Genomic DNA, 18852 nt, shown 5'->3' with positions numbered 1-18852 from the left:
CCTCACCTTGTGAATATCCCCCTTGCGTCAGCAACATTCGGAAATTCTTTTGTAGCTTCGCGCCGACGTGGATCCGGACGTCACAGAGGCACGGCATCGCACGCGACCCCGCTGACGTCACCGGCGCCTATAACAGGCCCACGCCGGCGTGATGACATCAGTTCCCTTTTTTCCGCGTCATCGACGCTAACGGTTTTCAGGGATCGTGTAGTAGCTTACAGTAACTTTGTTACTATTTCCTTATATTTGTGTCTTTGTTCATTCTCTTCGGAATGTCGTCGAAGAAGACTGGGTTTAAAGCCTGCGGTGAATGTGGCAAGACCATGTCAATCACCGACCCTCATGAGTGTTGTGTCTGGTGTTTGAGCTCCGACCATGATGTCGAGGACTGTTCCTGCTGCAAGAAGATGACTCCGAAGGCCTTGAGAGAGAGGGAGACAAAGCTCCTCGTGGCGAAACTCAAGAGCAAGAAAGCCAAGAAGTCAACGAAATCTCGATCTCGCCGATCGAGGTCGAAATCGAGGTCGAGGTCTCGTTCGAGGTCGCACTCGGAGTCATCCTCGGCTCACGCTTCGAAGTCATCGAGGAAGAAGCACAGGAAGAGGACCCATGAGTCACGTCATCGCTCTGGGAAGGACTCTGGCTCAAGACCGAAGTCCCAGGTCAAACTCATGGGTAAAGAAGTGGAGGTTTCGGAGTCTGAACACGAAGAGGCTTCGCATCCGGATTCTCCCGAACCTCAAGAACAGGTCCATTCTCCGATGCCAACCAATCCTTCTGGTCAGGAGGATGAAGGTGAGGAGCAGGGGGCTGGTGGAGCCGAAGTTCCGGCACCTGATGGTTCATCGACTCCGGTTCCGGCGCCCGAAGAAGAGGTCGACGTCGTATCGACTCCGCCTCCCCGGGAACATCCAAGAGGTCCATATCCTGAGTTTCCGACTCCAGGTCAGGATCCTACCCAGTTCCTGAACGCCATGTTTGGTGTATATTCAAGAGCGATGTTCCCGTCTGGTGCACCTGTTGGTCCCACGGGTCCTATGGCTTTTAACTTAGGGGTTCCACAGGCTTATGCCCCTGCACCCTTTATGCCTTTTATGCCGGCTCTACCACCGCATTGGCATTTTCCGACACCACCTGTGTCGTCGACGCGGAAGCGCACGACGCCGGCTCCATCGACGCCGATCCCATCGACGCCGATACCCGAGACTCCGAGGCAAGATTCTGTCCGACCTCGTGTCGAGAGACCTCGTCCGACTTCGGGTTCGACGCCGGCACCGACCCCGTCGGAGTCGGTTCCGAATCCTTTGACTTCGGTTGGGAAAGAAAGGTCTCGGAGGAAGGCCCAGAGACTTCTAGAAGAGGAGAAATATGGGTATTCTGATACTGAAGAAGGGGAGTTGCAGGATTCTGAGGATCCCTTTGAAGACTTGTGCGAGGCCAGTGGGCTTGAGCTATCGCCTGAATGGGAGTTAGCTTCTGTATCAAATGTTCCAACTAAGGATGTGGTACCTTACCACACTGTCATTAAGAAGGCAGCGAGTTTGCTAAACATTACTTTACCTACGGCTGATTATAAGCCTAATATTTTAACGGAGGTGCTTCATTCTCCCTCATCTGTGATCGAACCTATGTTGCCCTTCAACGAGGCATTGTCTGAACCTATCTATGAAGTCTGTAAAAAACCCTTATCTGCTCCTGCGGTTTCTGGAACGGTGGCGAGGAGGTATAGAGCTGCACCGGAGGATCCTGCATTTTTAACAACGCATCCTCTTCCTGAGAGTTTAGTAGTGCAGGCTGCCTGCTCTAAGAAATCTGCTGGAGCGTTTCCACAGGTTCCTGGAGACAAGGAATCCAGGAAACAGGACCAAAGTGCAAAAAAGGTTTTCTCGTCAGCCAGTATGGCATTAAAATCTACCAATGCTACGTGTCTGATGGGGAGATATATCCATGCTTTAATGGACTCTGTCAAACAGATTATTCCAAAGATTCCTGAGGAGGACAGGAAGGATTTTCAAGAAGTAGTCTCGGACACCCAAGCAGCTGCGAGACAGGTCATCCAGAGTGGTCTGGACACCGCAGACTCGGTGGCAAGAGTCATGGGTTCCTCTGTGGCTACTAGGAGAGCTGCTTGGCTCAAATCTTCAGAGTTTTCTGCTGATGTCCAGTCTGCGTTAATGGACTTGCCTTTCGATGGATCAGGTCTGTTTGGAAAAAAAGCTGATACTGCCTTGGAGCGTTTTAAGGACAGTAGGGCCACTGCAAAATCTTTGGGCCTTCAGTCCAGGGGTACTACCGGAAGACGCTTCAGGGGATTTGGCCGATCTTCCTTTCGATCTTATAGATCATCCCAGCAGCAGCCTCAGCAGCAGCAGAATACTCTGTACAAGTCGTACAGAGGCAGACAAAGATCCCGTCCTAGAGGTCGTCAAGCTTCCTCCTCCTCCTCCTCCTCTCCTTCCCAACCCCCGGCCAACGCAGCAAAGCAGCCCTAGATCCGCCATTCCGGATCATGTGGGGCCAGTGGGGGGTCGGCTTACTCATTTTCTACAAGATTGGGAATTTATAACATCGGATCTTTGGGTTCTCAATCTTGTAGAGAATGGGTATGCTCTTCCTTTCCAGGAATTCCCTCCCAATTACCCTCCTTGTCAGGGTTATTGTTCGGAGGACCACCTGCTTCTCCTGCAGGAAGAAGTCCTGGCACTGTTCCGAAAGGGTGCGATAGAGGTGGTTCCAGAGCAGGAAAGGGGTCAGGGGTGCTACTCCCGGTATTTCCTGATCCCCAAAAAAGATGGCAGACTTCGGCCAATCCTGGACCTCAGGATTTTGAACCTTTACCTGAAGCAGGAAAAGTTCAAAATGCTCACTCTTGCACAGGTTCTTCAAGCGCTGTTGGAAGAGGACTGGATGGTGTCGATCGACTTGCAGGATGCGTATTTTCATATTCCCATCTTGAAGTCGCACTGAAAGTATCTCCGTTTCACGGTTGGGTCACAGCACTACCAGTTTGTGGTCCTTCCGTTTGGCCTTACTACTGCACCTCGAGTCTTCACCAAGGTGATGGCAGTGGTGGCAGCTCATCTCAGAAGATCGGGGATTCACGTGTTTCCGTATCTAGACGACTGGCTGATCAAAGCAGAGTCGCCAGAGAAGGTGCTCCATCATCTGCAGGAGACAACTCAGTTGTTGCACAGGTTGGGTTTTTCGATAAATGTACCCAAGTCTCACCTGGTGCCCTCACAGCGCAACCTGTTCATAGGTGCGGTACTGGACACTACTGTATGTCGGGCATTCCCTCCTCCTCAAAGGATTCGCGACATACAGGAGATGATTCCTTTATTTTTCAATGGAGCGGTCGTTCCAGTCTTGAAGGTTCTTCGCCTGCTCGGTCTGATGGCTTCATGCATTCTGTTGGTCAACCATGCACGCTGGCACATGAGGGCACTCCAGTGGTGCCTCCGCAGGCAGTGGTATCAGCACAACGGGGATCTCAGGGAGTCAGTGAGGATCTCCAGAGAAGCTGCGGCGGATCTGTCTTGGTGGGGCGTGGAAGGCAATCTGTCTCAAGGAAAGCCTTTCCAACTGCCTCCATCGGTGGCCACAGTGATATCGGATGCATCCACCCTGGGTTGGGGTGCTCATCTGGGGGATCTGGAGGTCAAGGGTCTTTGGTCTCCAGAGGAAAGGTTGCTTCACATCAACCTTCTGGAATTGCGGGCGATACGTTTGGCGCTCAAGGCCTTCCTCCCTTCCCTTCGCGGTCAGTCGGTTCAAGTCCTGACGGACAACACGACCGCGATGTGGTATGTCAACAAGCAGGGAGGAGTGGGTCGCAGTGTCTCTGCAGAGAGGCTCTGCGCCTCTGGTCCTGGGTTCAGGACCATCAGATTTGTCTGATGGCAAATCATCTGGCCGGGGTTCTGAACGTTCGTGCAGACAGTCTCAGTCGGCAGTTCTCTGCCGACCACGAGTGGAGGCTTCACCCGGAGGTGGTTCGCGACATCTTTCAGATGTGGGGAACTCCTCGGGTGGACCTGTTCGCCACTCGCGAGAATGCTCACTGCCCGTCATTCTGCAGTCTCCAGTATCCGTTGCAAGGAGCCTTGGGGGACGCGTTTCAGTTGAGTTGGGGAAATCAACTCCTTTACGCGTTTCCTCCCATACCTTTGATTCCTCGGGTTCTGAGGAAAATTCGCCAAGACCGGGCCCAAGTCATATTGATCGCCCCGGATTGGCCGAGAAGGGTGTGGTACTCAGACCTTCTCCACCTCTCCTCTCACCCGCCGCTCCGTCTCCCTCACAGGGCAGATCTCCTCTCTCAGATGGAGGGGCAGGTTCTACACCCCCACCTCCAGACCTTACACCTTCATGCCTGGAGATTGAGCGGGGCAATCTGATTTCTTTTTCTCTCCCTCACGATGTGGTGGATGTCATTTTGTCAGCCAGGCGTGACTCCACTAAGTCCATCTATTCTTATAGGTGGTCTAAATTTGTTGTTTGGTGCAGGGAGAAATCTATAGACCCTTTGAGGTCCCATTTATCTGATGTGCTCCAGTTTGCCCTTTCTCTGGCCCAGCAGGGGCTTGCTGTTGCCACGGTGAAGGGTTATCTTTCTGCGCTGTCGGCGTTTATCTGTTTGCCTGACCAGCCTTCTCTTTTTAAGTCTCCCATTGTTTTAAGGTTTTTGAAGGGCCTTACTAATAGGTTCCCTCCTACACCCTTTGTCGTGCCTCAGTGGGATTTGAACCTAGTTTTGACATTTTTGATGGGGGCTCCTTTTGAGCCTCTTCACAAGTGTCCCATGAGGCTTCTGACCTTGAAAACGGTTTTTCTCGTTGCAATCACCTCGGCAAGGAGGGTAAGTGAGCTTCAAGCTCTTAGTTCCAAGCCCCCATTCCTGACCATTCATGCTGAACGAATGGTTCTTAGGACCAGGGCTGCTTCTCTGCCAAAGGTGGTTACTCCTTTCCACCTTGGTCAGTCCATTACCCTTCCTACCTTTTATCCTCCCCCTCACCCTTCCAAGGAGGAGGAGCGGTTACACCGTCTTGACCCCAAGAGGGCGGTGTCTTTCTACTTGGACAGGACTAGAGACTGTCGAATGGACGACCAGCTCTTCGTTGGCTTTGCTGGCTGCAAGAAAGGAAGAGCGGTCCATAAGAGGACTCTGTCGAGGTGGATCGTGCTCTGCATTAAGATCTGCTACTCTTTGGCTGGTAAGGACCCTCCAGAGGGTATTAGAGCACATTCGACTAGAGCAAAGTCTGCAACATCTGCTTTGTCTAGAGGTGTTCCTGTTGAGGACATTTACAGAGCCGCGACTTGGGCCTCCCTCCACACTTTCGCGAAGCACTACTGCTTGGATACCGAGGTGAGGAGGGACGGCCACTTTGCGCGCTCTGTCCTTCATGATTTCCTGGTATAGCAGAGTGGACACCCTCCTCTGGGAGTGGGGACTGCTGTGGGACTCTATTCACAAGGTGAGGAATCCACACGGCAGATGTATCTATCAGAAGAACAAGTTACTTACCTTCGGTAACGCTTTTTCTGGTAGATACTATATCTGCCTGTGGATTCCTCACTGACCCACCCGCCTCCCCGTTGTCCACTCTTCTATGCCAGAGTTTCTATGATGTGTTATTTTATTGTCATGGAAATGTTTATTTCAAATGTTTTATTGCATTTGCTTCACACTGTGTGTGTTACCTTGTTTTCTATACTATGTATACTGTGTATATTTCTACTGTCATCGGTCCGTCCGTGTGCCTCGAGGGCACGGAAAAAAGGGCGGAACTGATGTCATCACGCCGGCGTGGGCCTGTTATAGGCGCCGGTGACGTCAGCGGGGTCGCGTGCGATGCCGTGCCTCTGTGACGTCCGGATCCACGTCGGCGCGAAGCTACAAAAGAATTTCCGAATGTTGCTGACGCAAGGGGGATATTCACAAGGTGAGGAATCCACAGGCAGATATAGTATCTACCAGAAAAAGCGTTACCGAAGGTAAGTAACTTGTTCGTTTGAGCTATAAAATTCACAAAGAAATGAACAAATACTTAATTAAAACGCCGGCTATTAGTGTAGAAATATATACCTTCACTTTATTCTAAAAAAAATCAAGTTTGTGAATTTACAGTAAAATAGTTTAAAAACTAGACAACTGGAACAGTGAAGCAATCCACAGTGATATCTGTGCACACAGAACAGAATGATTTTTAAAAAAAACAAATGTGTGTGTAAACACTGCTTGCAGTATCTCTTTCAGATGGCATCACAGCCTCTGATGAGATCATTTTGAGTTGTGGTCTTTTATGTGGAGGGAAGTGCTTTGAGATCCTTGCTGGCAACATCCTGAATATTGAACGTTGCTAATGACACCTCTTGTTAATATCAACAGTACTAAATAAAAAAAAATAGAATTCTGCATAAGTTACTTGAAATGTGCTTGAATGATAGTTTCCTGAACTGAAACTCTTTTCTATCCTGGATGCTCAGACCAGCGAGGGTGACGGTGATGACTCAGACTTCCAGATCTTCTGCGTCTCCTGCGGGCATCCCATCAACCCGAAGGTGGCCTTGAGGCACATGGAGCGTTGCTACGCTAAGGTATGTGCCCTGTTGCATTAAGTGACTCCATGTGTGTCCAAGGTGGGAGCTCTTGCAAGCATATTCGCAAGAATTAAATTGTTGCACGGCAGGTCTCTTTCCCATGTTTAGCCTCATTATGTTCAGGCTAGAGCACATAGCAGTTTTTTATTTTTTATTTATTGATGATTTTGAAAGCACTATATGCCACTTGAAGGTAGCTTTAGAGTGTCCAGACCAAGAAGGAAAAATTATGGGGAATTTGTGGGGGGAGGGGGTTTAAAATGGTAAACAAGAGAAGGTGATACCTACCATCCAGAAGATGCTTTCAACTTACACCCTACCTCCTCGTCCGATTTACCCTTCAGTCCCAGAATATAAATGTTTTATTCCCGCCTCCCTCTTTGAGGGCGTTTTTGTGCTGCTTTGAGTGGCTCCCAATCTTTTTTCTCCTGACCCCTGATTAGTCTTATTTTTCTTTCTCTCTTTCGCTAGTATGAGAGCCAGACTTCCTTTGGATCCATGTACCCAACCCGGATAGAGGGGTAAGAGCCACTACATACTCATAACTTAAGCTCTTAAAATATTTTTGATTGTTATTACACCAGTTAACCTATTGTGCAAGCTGTTGGATATTGTAAGCCCTGCGGTGTATAGTTGTCCTGATTGTTTTTTCATGACTTTCATTAATCTTGACTCTTTCTGAGGTTCATACGCAAGGAGGTGGCCTTATTTATGTTGAGATGTTAACAAGTTATTCAGCGCTCCAGATGATGTGTTTTTTATTGTGTATCTGACCTTCAATTTGCAGCACACTGTGCATATATTGTATTTGTGTTTCCCTTTTTTTGTAGGGCAACTCGATTGTTTTGTGACGTCTACAATCCATTGAGCAAGACATATTGTAAGCGTCTACAGGTTCTCTGCCCAGAACACTCACGTGACCCAAAGGTAGGGTATCATATTTCCATATTTATGCAGGGTGTCGTAATTCCTAAATTATTTCTATATTATTATTCTTTATTTTATGCTGTTCTAAAAATAGTTTCAGGTCAAATTGTGGGGACATTTTGTTTGTTGTGTTTTTATATGTTCTCAGAGAATTGATATAGCATAGTCTACACCCTTTACTTTGTACCAGAGCACTTTATAGCAAAAAATTAGATGGTGCCTGAAAGTGACACAGTACTAGACATTAATATTGAGTACCATTGTATATTTCAATGCAGGTGTCCATCGGATTCAGACCACAAGCTAGATTAGATTGTGCGAGAGTCCGCATTAGCTCGCCTAATCAAGACCACCTTCTTTGCAGGTGATGGAGGGAAAGCAGCAGGATGTCTTGTATGCTCCCTTCTAAGCAAATTCGTCCCATCATGGTGTTCCTTAAATTTCTCCTAAACACTTTCAGGCAAAGGGGAGGATAGACTGTTGTACTGATTATCCAGAAGACACAGGATGCTGTGATCATGGGGATCTCTCTGACTCCTTTCTCCCAAATTTGGGATATTTGACAAATAATGAAGACAGGTTGTCGCGGGGGTGGGGGGTCAAAAATAAATTCTGTATCAAGAAAAATGAGCACCGGCTCTGGCCCTGATTTAGAGTTTGGCGGATAGGTTCTCTGTCACAAATGATAAGGATATTCCGTCCCCCTTATTATAAGCGCCAGAGGTCATAATGTACCGGAAATATGGCAGACAAAATATATATCATGATTATGACAGAGTATCCCACCCACCATAAGTTCCAAACATTATTCAAGAAAACAATTAAAATGGAAGAAATTGGGCAGAGCCCAGTGTCCAGGGATCCTCACACAGGAGTGCGGAAAGATAAACCAGCGACTGAGCTTTATAGGATAACTAGATCATCTAGTAGCTTTAACCTTCAAATTAGCTATGCTATGCAGACATTATTCTTTCATTTTTCAAATGAATTTTATAAATGTAGTTTTTGCTTCAATTTATAGTAGGGTTTGTTGTATTTTAAAATATGGTCCAAATTTCATTATAAAAGAAACCTACTCTATGGCTCTTTTGCCAGAGCTGGCTTATCCTTAGAACTAAGCTTTAACCAGTTTTGTAGCTAATCCTTTGGGTTATGAAAGGTGAGACTGAGTGATAGGAGTTGAAAGAACTTGATTTTTAGGTGGAAAGTGAGAAAGTCTAGCGTGTATCAGTATCCCAGAACTGGGCATTCCATTCCGAGCGTGGCACTATGTAGAAAGACTGTGATATTATTTATGCTTTCTTGATTATTGTAATTTATTTTTAGATTGCCTGATGCAATACTAATTCATGCTGGAGGAAAAATCACAGCTACTAAAACCTAAAGTAAACAAAATCACAAACTCTGGCCCATAACCAGCCATGACTAGTTTAAAGGCTTATTGACTAAACAGCAACTGGTTTTCAGAGCTTTACAGATCCTTGTATTCTTCAGCATTGAATCTTTCATAGATTCACATACTTTAATCATTCCCTTTTGTCATGGTGGTTCCAAGATACAATTAAACAAGCATTTACAATGCAATGGTTTCGCCTTTGGAAAAGTTAGAGTTATTGGCATTGTAAATGACAAAATTTGTATTTATGTGTTGGTTTTGAAAACAGATAAATAAATGGCATTGTCATTTACATTGCCATTAGCTTAATCTCTGCAGTCACTCTGCACTCTCTAGCACTCTCCACTCCCTCTGCACTCTCCACTCCCTCTGCACTCTCCACTCTCCACTCCCTCTGCACTCTCCACTCCCTCTGCACTCTCCACTCCCTCTGCACTCTCCACTCCCTCTGCACTCTCCACTCCCTCTGCACTCTCCACTCCCTATACACTCCCTCTCCACTCTGCACTCTGCACTCCCTATGCACTCTGCACTCACTACTCTGCTCACTCACTACTCTGCTCACTCACTACTCTGCTCACTCACTACTCTGCACACTCACTATGCACTCTGCACACTCACTTTGCACTCTGCACACTCACTTTGCACTCTGCACACTCACTTTGCACTCTGCACACTCACTTTGCACTTTGCACTCTGCACTCACACTCTGCACTCAATTTTATCAAATACCGAGGAGAGGGGACTGCCTGGAGTGTGCTTATGTGGAGAGAGAGGCCGCCTGTGAGTTAAAACACCCCGTCATTTCTGCTCCACGTAGCCTGGGTGCATTCTCCAGGGCTCCCGTGACTGACATAGGGGAACTAGGTATGAAGCATCCACTCAGTACACAGGGCAGGCTGCATCTGAAGCGGATGATTAAAGTCCGTGAAAAAAAGATGTAAGTAAATGAGGAAGTGAATTTACACAGGGCACCAGTGCACTGCACACGAACGGTTGATGTACTCACCTCATTTTTAAGCTCTATCAATTCACTTTGTGGTCTGTGGTTACGGTTCAAAATAATGCACAAACAGGATGTCAGGGAAGCCCTTTGTCTGATGATACCCTACGAACGGCGGTCTCGGAGCAGGGATAGTCACAGCTGGGCAGAGCAGAATTCAACCAGTAACTCGTAAGTCTTACTCAGCCCCCAGCTTGGCCTGCAACGTTCAGTATAATAATTGGAAATGTACTTCCTAGTACTTCACTTCACACATTCTCTCTCTGCAGGTACAAGTCTTATTGGACAGATCCGAGCCCGTATCTTCTCCACTGTTTAAGGACTCCCGGTCGTCAAAGAATGTTTCACTTAATATTTCGAAAGGGGCTCTTCTCTTTACTCTCACTTACTTCTTCCTCATCTCTCTTCTAAACTCCACACCCAAAACACACAATGCTCTGCTCTCCGAACTTCCTCACAGCGACAACACTCTTTCTTAAAAGGGCAACGGCAGTCCTGCTCTTTTAAAGCGGCGATAGGAGTTAGAGGAAGGAGGATTGTTTGGGGAGAGAGAACGTTCCAGGATGTCACTCAAAATCCAATGATAATTAAATAACAATGGAGGTGGGCGAGCCAACGAATTAACTGTGAGAGCTGAGCATAGGTTCTTTTATATTAACTGTTGTATGCGTAGCTGCTAATTCCTTCACTGGCCGGGCCGTGGTTCTATTCACTCTTGAGATGAAGCAAGACCCTGGATTTACTCGGATTGCCTTGTGCAGCCCTGTCAAGTGTCACGCTTTCCAGGTTAAACTACCACCTTTTTATAATATTTCTGCATCCCCGACAGGGACTACAAATTACCACGCAATTTCGTTGCACTTACCAGAGTCGGCAAAGTTGTCTGAGAAAATACAATAAAGCAGATGGTCGCGCACATTCCGCCCTATAGTTTATAGGAGAGAGGGTCCGTCTGCCCATAAAAAAAGCCTATATATAGGCTCTGTTGAATTCAAAGTGAAAGTTACTTTCTAAACGAGTGAGATCTTTGCAAAAAAAGAATTAAATAAATAGAAATATTCACATATTTTAAGATCATTTGTTCTGAGGATGGGGAACATATGTCTGTGTGAATAACTTAATTAATGATGTGGGTGAAGAGTTCCGATCTCAACCCTACGAAATGGACGCCAGGAGGCTCGCACGCTCTTATGAATGTGACTAATGCCTTTGGCCACCTCTGCTTTACAGGAGGACAATTTGCATTCTGCCCATTGACGCATCTCTTATCTTTTTAATTTACCAAGAACGGACTCCAAAGTCCCGGAATGTTCGGGTCAGTGAAAGGACATTGTTAACTGACCTTGCATATGTACTGCAGAAGCATCATGACTGTTTAAGGCAGAAATAACGAGGCAGTTCACGCATCTCCCCGTCTCTCGGCTGGTGCAGCGCCCAGAATCTCTGCACTAGTAGTAAGGCACTCTTACCCGCTGTACTTTGCAACTGGAACGATGGTCCGCAGCGGCTGGACAACTCCCCCTTCAGCGCCACGGGAGAAGTTGGCCAGGGCTCTCTCCAGCTGCTGGATGAGTTCAGGAAATCTTAAAAACTCCTCGACGACTTCTGCCGCTATGAAAGCCGGGCGCGCGCTCATGGTGGCAGGGTTCACAGCTGAAGAGGGCTCGTGCTGCAGGTCCTGCTGCAGTACAGGCGAGCGGTCAGCGAGGTTCGGCCACGCCTCCTCCTGTGCTCGGGCAAAACGAATCATCCAATCGGGACCCCAGTTCTGGTGGGTAGAAGCCTTTCCAGGCAAAAGGGTGCCTTGCAACTCACAACACGATACAGCCCAGGCTTGTGGCATGTGTGTGCTCTGCCTCTGCCAAAAGTGCATTTAAAGGTTGGCGGATGTCACCGCCTGATGCGTGACAGGGCAAATTTACAATGAACTGAGCTTAGAGGTCGCCTCCTGGAATTTTTTAGGCCTTAGTTACTTAAAGTGAAACTACAAGACAACAAGCACCTACGAGGACAGGGGGGGGGGGCGGGAGAGGACACGAACGGCGGGAGAGGACACGGACGGCGGGAGGGAGACGGGAAACGTGCACAGGACAGCGAGGGGAGGGGGGACGGCGGGAGGAGGGACACGGAGGAAGGCAGGACAGCAGCAAGCACGGCCCGGCCGGACCAGATTCGGGGGCGTTCCCGGCTTTTGGCTGACGTAGCATGACGTAGCCAAAAGCCAAAGATTATCGGGAACGCCCCCGAATCTGGTCCGGCCATGACGGACGCCTCTCTGTTCCAATGGCTAGCCTCCATTTATGGAGCTAGCCAATGAAATAGAGGGGCGTATTCAAGGCACCCTTACTAGAAACTACAGATTTCTCTGGAGGCGGAGCTTACGCTCCGTTCCCCAGCGAAACCTAAAAAGAAAATGCACTCCAGAGAAAGAGAAAAACATGGCATCCTGACGCCATCTACTGGCATCTGCACGTAACATGCCCCTTAATTAATGAATACGGCAGCTATGCTTCAATAAAAAACGTATATACAAATACATTTTTGCTAAAGGTGTGTGGGTGTCTGGATAGTGGGCGGCGTGGAGGATAATACACCTACTGTCATGGCCCTGAACATGAATAAAACTGACCGTATTTAACAACTTAATGCCCCCTATAGTGAAACTCCTCATCTCCCACAAGCTCCCTCCCAACCGACACCCACTCCCCAAACCCCCTCCCAGGTGTCTGCTTCCAGTGGTGACATTTCAATGTTGCACATCTCAAGGGACAAACATGAAAAATGTAAAGACTTCCTTGTCAGCTGTGCGAGCTTGGCATTTCCACCAAGAGTTTGAAAAGCAGTACCTAAAGCAATGCATTTAACAGCAGTTTCCCCCACGCGATTGGCTAAACAATGTTACGTTTTACAAGCAGTTTAATAATCTGGACATTTCGCATGATATCCCCCACCCCTTTCAATAAAGTGAAGAGCATCCCATTTTACATCTTCCTCACACTTTTTTTATCTTCCCATTCTAATCGTTCTAAATGCAATAATCGGTTCTATAATACGAACGGCCATCTACTTTTGCAAGTGGAACGATAAGAGAACGGAGAGTTACATCGGGCCTTAAAACCACAACTAACAGTGTGAGCTCCTGAGGCAGCAACCCCCCCCCCCTCTCCTCCGATGGTGTTCCCTGGTACCCTCGAACTGCTGGGTCAGCAAGTTTTTGTACTTCTGTATTTTGTAGAGGTGGGTGAGCCAACAAATTAGGAGGGAGAGCCGAGCCGATGGTCTGGCTTGACTCGAAGAGCCTGAGCTTGACGCGGGCCCTGAAAATATTTGGTACGTAAATCGTGCAGAAAAGTAATGTTAGCATAGGATAAAGACTTTAACATTTCAAAAGCGTGCATCTTTGTAAGTCGGGAGTGTTTCACTTTTATAAATGTGATGACAGCACTGAGTTGAGCGCTATTTATTAGCAGTATTCATTTATAAATATGAATTTAGAAGCATTCGTGCACCCCTCTCCCCACGGTGATGCTATTAGAGAGCCGTGTCTCAGGCTGTTACAGATGGAGAAGTGTTCTGGTCTCTTCCGAGGGGCTTCTGTACAGCTGAACTGATATGACATTGCTAATGAAAGTTAATATAAAAATGACTTCGCACACTGATGACATCAGTTGTCCATAAGTGCATTTTAAAAAAAAACTTCACATGTAGTTTGCACCTATAAATGTATCTATATATGTTCAACATTTGTTTATATAGGCACGATATGAGAACATTGCATCAAGATGGAATATATCTGCCAGATAGGATGGTTTTGTGTATTTTAGATATATGACGACATGTATAGGATGATTGCAGTGTAGTACTGACATACAATGAATTGCTCTATACAGGATGACTATGTTATTGGAAGTGATATACAATGTCTGATGTTAATATTGGATACATTGTTAACGGATATTCCAACACTGTATGTTTATCGTAACATTGTGATACATTCATCAACATATTCACGCCTCGAGAGTGATCATTATATCTACAACTTCAGATAATATCAGATGACATTTAACTCACTTAGGTGTCGCAACTTTGAACAGAAGACTGTTGAGCACATTTATGGCAATGGCTTATACTAGCAAGTATAGGTACTCTACAACACATCACACGGTTGTCTACGTTCTAGGTGATCGTTCCTACAGGCAGCATGACATTATTTATCTCAGGAAAGTACGGCTTCTATGGGAAACTACATTTCCCATAATACATCGCGTAGATGATGTTATGTCTTAACAGACTTGTTTAACTTCCTAGCACCGTGTAGCATTTATTGCGTTTTCTTTTCTGCTCGAATATAGATTTAGAGTGAACGAAACTTTTAAATCATTTTCTTTTAATTAACAAAATTTTTTGGAATACGGGAACAATATAACACCGACAAACACAGGACCGTCGTTCACATTGTCCTTCCTCCTTTTCTATTACCGGCACTCTTTTAATATCGTATGGTAACTCTCCGCGTCACCTTACAGCTAGAAGATTGAGAGTAAACTTCGGAGGTTTTGAACACTATCTTGAACTAGCGTTAAACAAGAACTTAGGTAAGAACCGCGCTATAAATTTGATTTAATCTTGAGCAGTTAGACGTATATTCTTTTCTCTTTTTGAAACAGCGTCATTAGAGGTAATGATATATTTTTCTTTAGTTGCAACAATCCAACAATACGAGACGAACTGAGCACACACCGCGGTATCGCCTAAAAGTCATTACTCAGTCGGGTCAGTCATTACGTGTTACATACAGATTTATTTCAAACAGGATTGATTTTTTACAGGGAATTAGAATACTATTGACATAACTTGAGGAAGGCAGGACAGCAGCAAGCACGGCCCGGCCGGACCAGATTCGGGGGCGTTCCCGGCTTTTGGCTGACGTAGCATGACGTAGCCAAAAGCCAAAGATTCTCGGGAACGCCCCCGAATCTGGTCCGGCCATGACGGACGCCTCTCTGTTCCAATGGCTAGCCTCCATTTATGGAGCTAGCCAATGAAATAGAGGGGCGTATTCAAGGCACCCTTACTAGAAACTACAGATTTCTCTGGAGGCGGAGCTTACGCTCCGTTCCCCAGCGAAACCTAAAAAGCAGTACAGCTAGGCTAGAAAAAGTTCACCACAGTAACTTATCCACATCAATACAAATTAACCAAATGCCAGCCAATCAGGCGACAGCCACAATAGGACAGGGCCAGGTACCAAGAGCCTGGGTTCTTGACTTACAAAGCATGTTACAAAATGATTACAAGAGGTTTCAGAACGCTCAAAGGCTATATCGTCACCCAACCAGTACAGGCTTCACAATCTCTTCGAGTACAACCCCCTTCACGAGCTTTCCTGTTATTCACCAAGGCTTTAAGAAGTATTTTGTTATGCACCAGCATTCTGTGCAGCCATCAAAAAATAGAACTGGCATGATTCCTTCCGTAGAGCCCTTTAAGAAGTATGTTGATCTTTGCCACCTTCTAGATGGAATTCCCATACTCTGACCCGAACTACATGAGTGTATTAACAACTGGTATATGAAATAGTATAAAAGGATAAAACGCTTTTAGTCTTTTGATTTTCATGAATCAGTAAAGACCTGTGCAACCTGAGCTTAACGTGAAACTTTGGTACCTATTATGACACACTAGCTACACAAAGTAATTGTTGTATCAGGTGCTGCACATATCACATCTGCCAGATTGACGAATTTCCCCCAAAAAAAGTCACTCCTAATCATCAGAACTTCTCTTTAAGATGGATTCAACTTATTGAAATTGGCAGATAATCACTAGTGAATAAAGGACAGACAGTCTGTAATGATTAGGCGTTATCTATGGTCGCCTTGAGGAAGGTGATTGGCCTAAGATCAGATGCTTATCATGGTTGTACATGTAGAACTGGACCCATGGATGATGGAAGGCAATCATCAAGGGCTGCCTGATGTATGAGAGCCACTACAGATGGGACATCGGACCAGTATGATGCATATAACAAATATTGTTGTATAGTATATACTGTGCCTAAACCACAAGGCCTCTGAATGCTTAGCGGTGCATTGTAAGATGTAATATTATGGCGCGTGTACATCGATATACATGACTTGTATCACTCTAACCTGTTTATTTTCTGAAATGTTCAAATTCAATAAAAAAAATTAAACAAAAAAAAAAAAATCAAGGGCTGCCTGATCAATTAAATAGAAACTGATTAACGGTGAGAAAAGTAGAGCTTTTTGTGCCCCCAAGTGATGGTTTGCTACAGGTGTAGCTTTACACACTTGTGCCTCTAGTGTTGATCAGAATGTTACAACTTGCTTTTCTTCACAGTAGTGCTTTCGGTTTTGAGTTGACTCAAGTTACCTCCCCTGAAGCTAAAAAACTAGGACATAGACTTAACAGTAAATTGTTTTTTCCACCATTGAGTTTGGGCATGTTTTTAAGTGCTCTGTTCTGCTATACGCTATGGAGAGCTGGGACTCGGTTGTGTTCATCTAGCTGCAGTCCACCACGTCTGAATGCATTTATCGGATGAGCCTCGGCCGTAAGACCATGATACATTTGGGGGAAGGGTTTTGAGACCTCCTTTTTAAGTTCTTCCTTTCATGCAATGGCGATTCTTGTGGTTGGGTCAGCAAAAGGTCGGCTTGTAGCGCCATTCAGTCGAAGAAACTATTTGGTGATGATTCTATCAGAGAGCTGCACATTACTGTATGTTGCAGCACCGAGATTTTACCAAGTCACTGTCTGCCATGGTAGTTGAAAAAGTGGAAGCAGCCCAGTCTGACTAAGGTGATCCATTCTGTATCCTAGAAGTCATACAGGGGCCAAATTCCCAGTACGTCTTGCCTCACAATTCTGATTCTGGAGAATGTCAGGGGCCCTCCAAGAAACCTAAACCCAGTACTAAAATAACACCTTCGGTTTATAGCATCAGCTCAATAAACCTTGTCCATTTGACGTGGTCTCGGGCACAACCTGCAACTTTGCACATCAGGGATCCTCCCTCCATGGTTGGACCTTAAACCAAGCCTTGGCTCAAAACCAATGAACAGCCACAAGAGCACTGTGGCTTGACTGAGGAACTGCTCTCAAAAAAGCGAAGAAAAAGATTAAGAATCCGTGAGTAAGAAAGATGCACATGTGAACCAGATAAAGCAAAGAACTCTGAGATTGGGACAAGAGGAAAAAAAGAACAAATGCACTATAGAATCAACCATGTGAGGTAGAATCTAGTGATGTGCTTAACACCGTGGATAAAAGCATCTGACCTACTGCCAATGGATGAGATAAAAATTGTTGCAAACTGGTGATATAAGACATATCAGGTAAATAGCTCTTTAAAACAACAACACCCAATTTTCTAGAAATAATCCACAAATACCAAATTCCTGATTTTGGAAGTTTTGTGTGGTCTCCGGATTCAAATACCCTTTCCACAATAGCTGAGTCTGTCAACAGTCTCAGTTCCTCTTTGACCCCTCCTTATCTCTGGGCCCCATGAAACTGAAGTCTCCCTATTCAGCTCCTCTAGCACAATCGTAGTGTCGCATAATAAGTCAGGGTGTGATTTCTTTTTCCTAGATCACAGAATTCTACCACAGGTTATTGGCATACACAGCTTTTCCCCAATATTCATATTTTCAGCCTCACAATCACGCTCTATCTGCAACCAGGCTAATAGTGTAATGTTAAATGCTAATCCTGAAAACATGATTATTCTTATCCTGCCTCTAATGCCTTTCAGTTAGCTCAGTCATTCAGACAAGAGCCAGGACACCTTTCTGAAGTAACTGTATGCTGGAAAAATAAAATAAATAAATCTATTTGCAATAGGATTTGAGTGACAGCGAAGCAGTCTAGGCATCTTGAACTGACCACCCCAAAGTGCATAGTGTACTGGAGGGTACAATGCCCATTCGCAGCAAAGAATGACCGCCTCGATACTCCTGAAAAAGGGTGCAACACAAAATTCATATGGCCTGTAAGCAAAGTCAAGTGTTTAATAAGAAGCAAAAATCCAAGGGTATACTGGTGCCATTACCAGTGGCCAACTCAAACGTACCATATCCTAGAATAACAGGATTCTAGCCTTTTCTAAAAGTGTTCAACATAACAATCTGTCTGGCAGAGGCTATGTTTTGTGCTGCAATATAGCTAAATTCCCAACTACATGGAAGGACAAAAAGTGGGCCACACACAGTCAAACACATACACCAATGTCCAATACCTTATACCTAATTGCAGAGGTGAAAGATCGAAGTGTCTCTCTTTAGTTGGAAGGGGGCAGTTACTCTCACTCAAAGGATACTGTTTGGGTCGGGGGGGCGCTAGAGGGCGCGCTTGCGAAATGGCTGCCTAGACCTGCAGCTCCCGCTCCTTGGATATTGATCCTGCATCGATCTGCCGCCACGGGGACCGTGTGACCCCCAGAAACCCGGTCCCCGCATCACGGAAGTGCCCCCTACACTCGACTGAAGTTTGGAGCGGCTGGGAGGCTCGGAGCCGAAGATACGGGCTCCCAAAGATTCCCCGACATCAGCCCTGGAGCGCACTGAGGAGAGACCCCGGCCGCCGCAGCTACGCGACCCCGGAGGCCGCCACGAGGCCGAAGGGCCGCTCGGACATTCTGCCTGCTCGCTCCTCCGGGTCGGAACACGGTGCAGGCTGAGAGAGAGAGCGGCACTTCTCCTCCTGCGCTCGAATTCTTCCTGAGCGCAGCCTTGCCGTTCCGCTGCGCGACCTGCCTCCGGCGAACCGTCTGGTGCCCGGCCGGCGGCCGTGCCTGTCCCCGGAGCTGCGGCGGACCCGGAGCTGTGTGCGTTGCCTGCTGGTCCCGGATTTCAGAGGTGAGACAGCGGAGCTGCTGGGGCGGAGCGGAGCCCCC

The 18852-nt window shown here is 46.5% G+C and overlaps 1 protein-coding gene across 1 annotated transcript in view; it reads left to right on the top strand.

Moving 5' to 3' along the window:
* Positions 1-18852, top strand: part of CXXC1 (CXXC finger protein 1) — a 107406-nt gene that overhangs the window by 76766 nt on the left and 11788 nt on the right. The window contains exons 11-13 of the mRNA XM_078664736.1: positions 6493-6603; positions 7078-7127; positions 7437-7533. Of these exons, the coding sequence (XP_078520862.1) occupies positions 6493-6603; positions 7078-7127; positions 7437-7533 (258 nt within the window). The remainder of the gene's footprint in view (positions 1-6492; positions 6604-7077; positions 7128-7436; positions 7534-18852) is intronic.

The sequence above is a fragment of the Lissotriton helveticus genome, chromosome 10 (genome assembly GCF_964261635.1).
Source record: "Lissotriton helveticus chromosome 10, aLisHel1.1, whole genome shotgun sequence".
Taxonomy (NCBI): Eukaryota; Metazoa; Chordata; class Amphibia; order Caudata; family Salamandridae; genus Lissotriton; species Lissotriton helveticus.
Note: the sequence above shows the minus strand (reverse complement) of the source record. Positions and strands in the feature narration are given on the sequence as shown.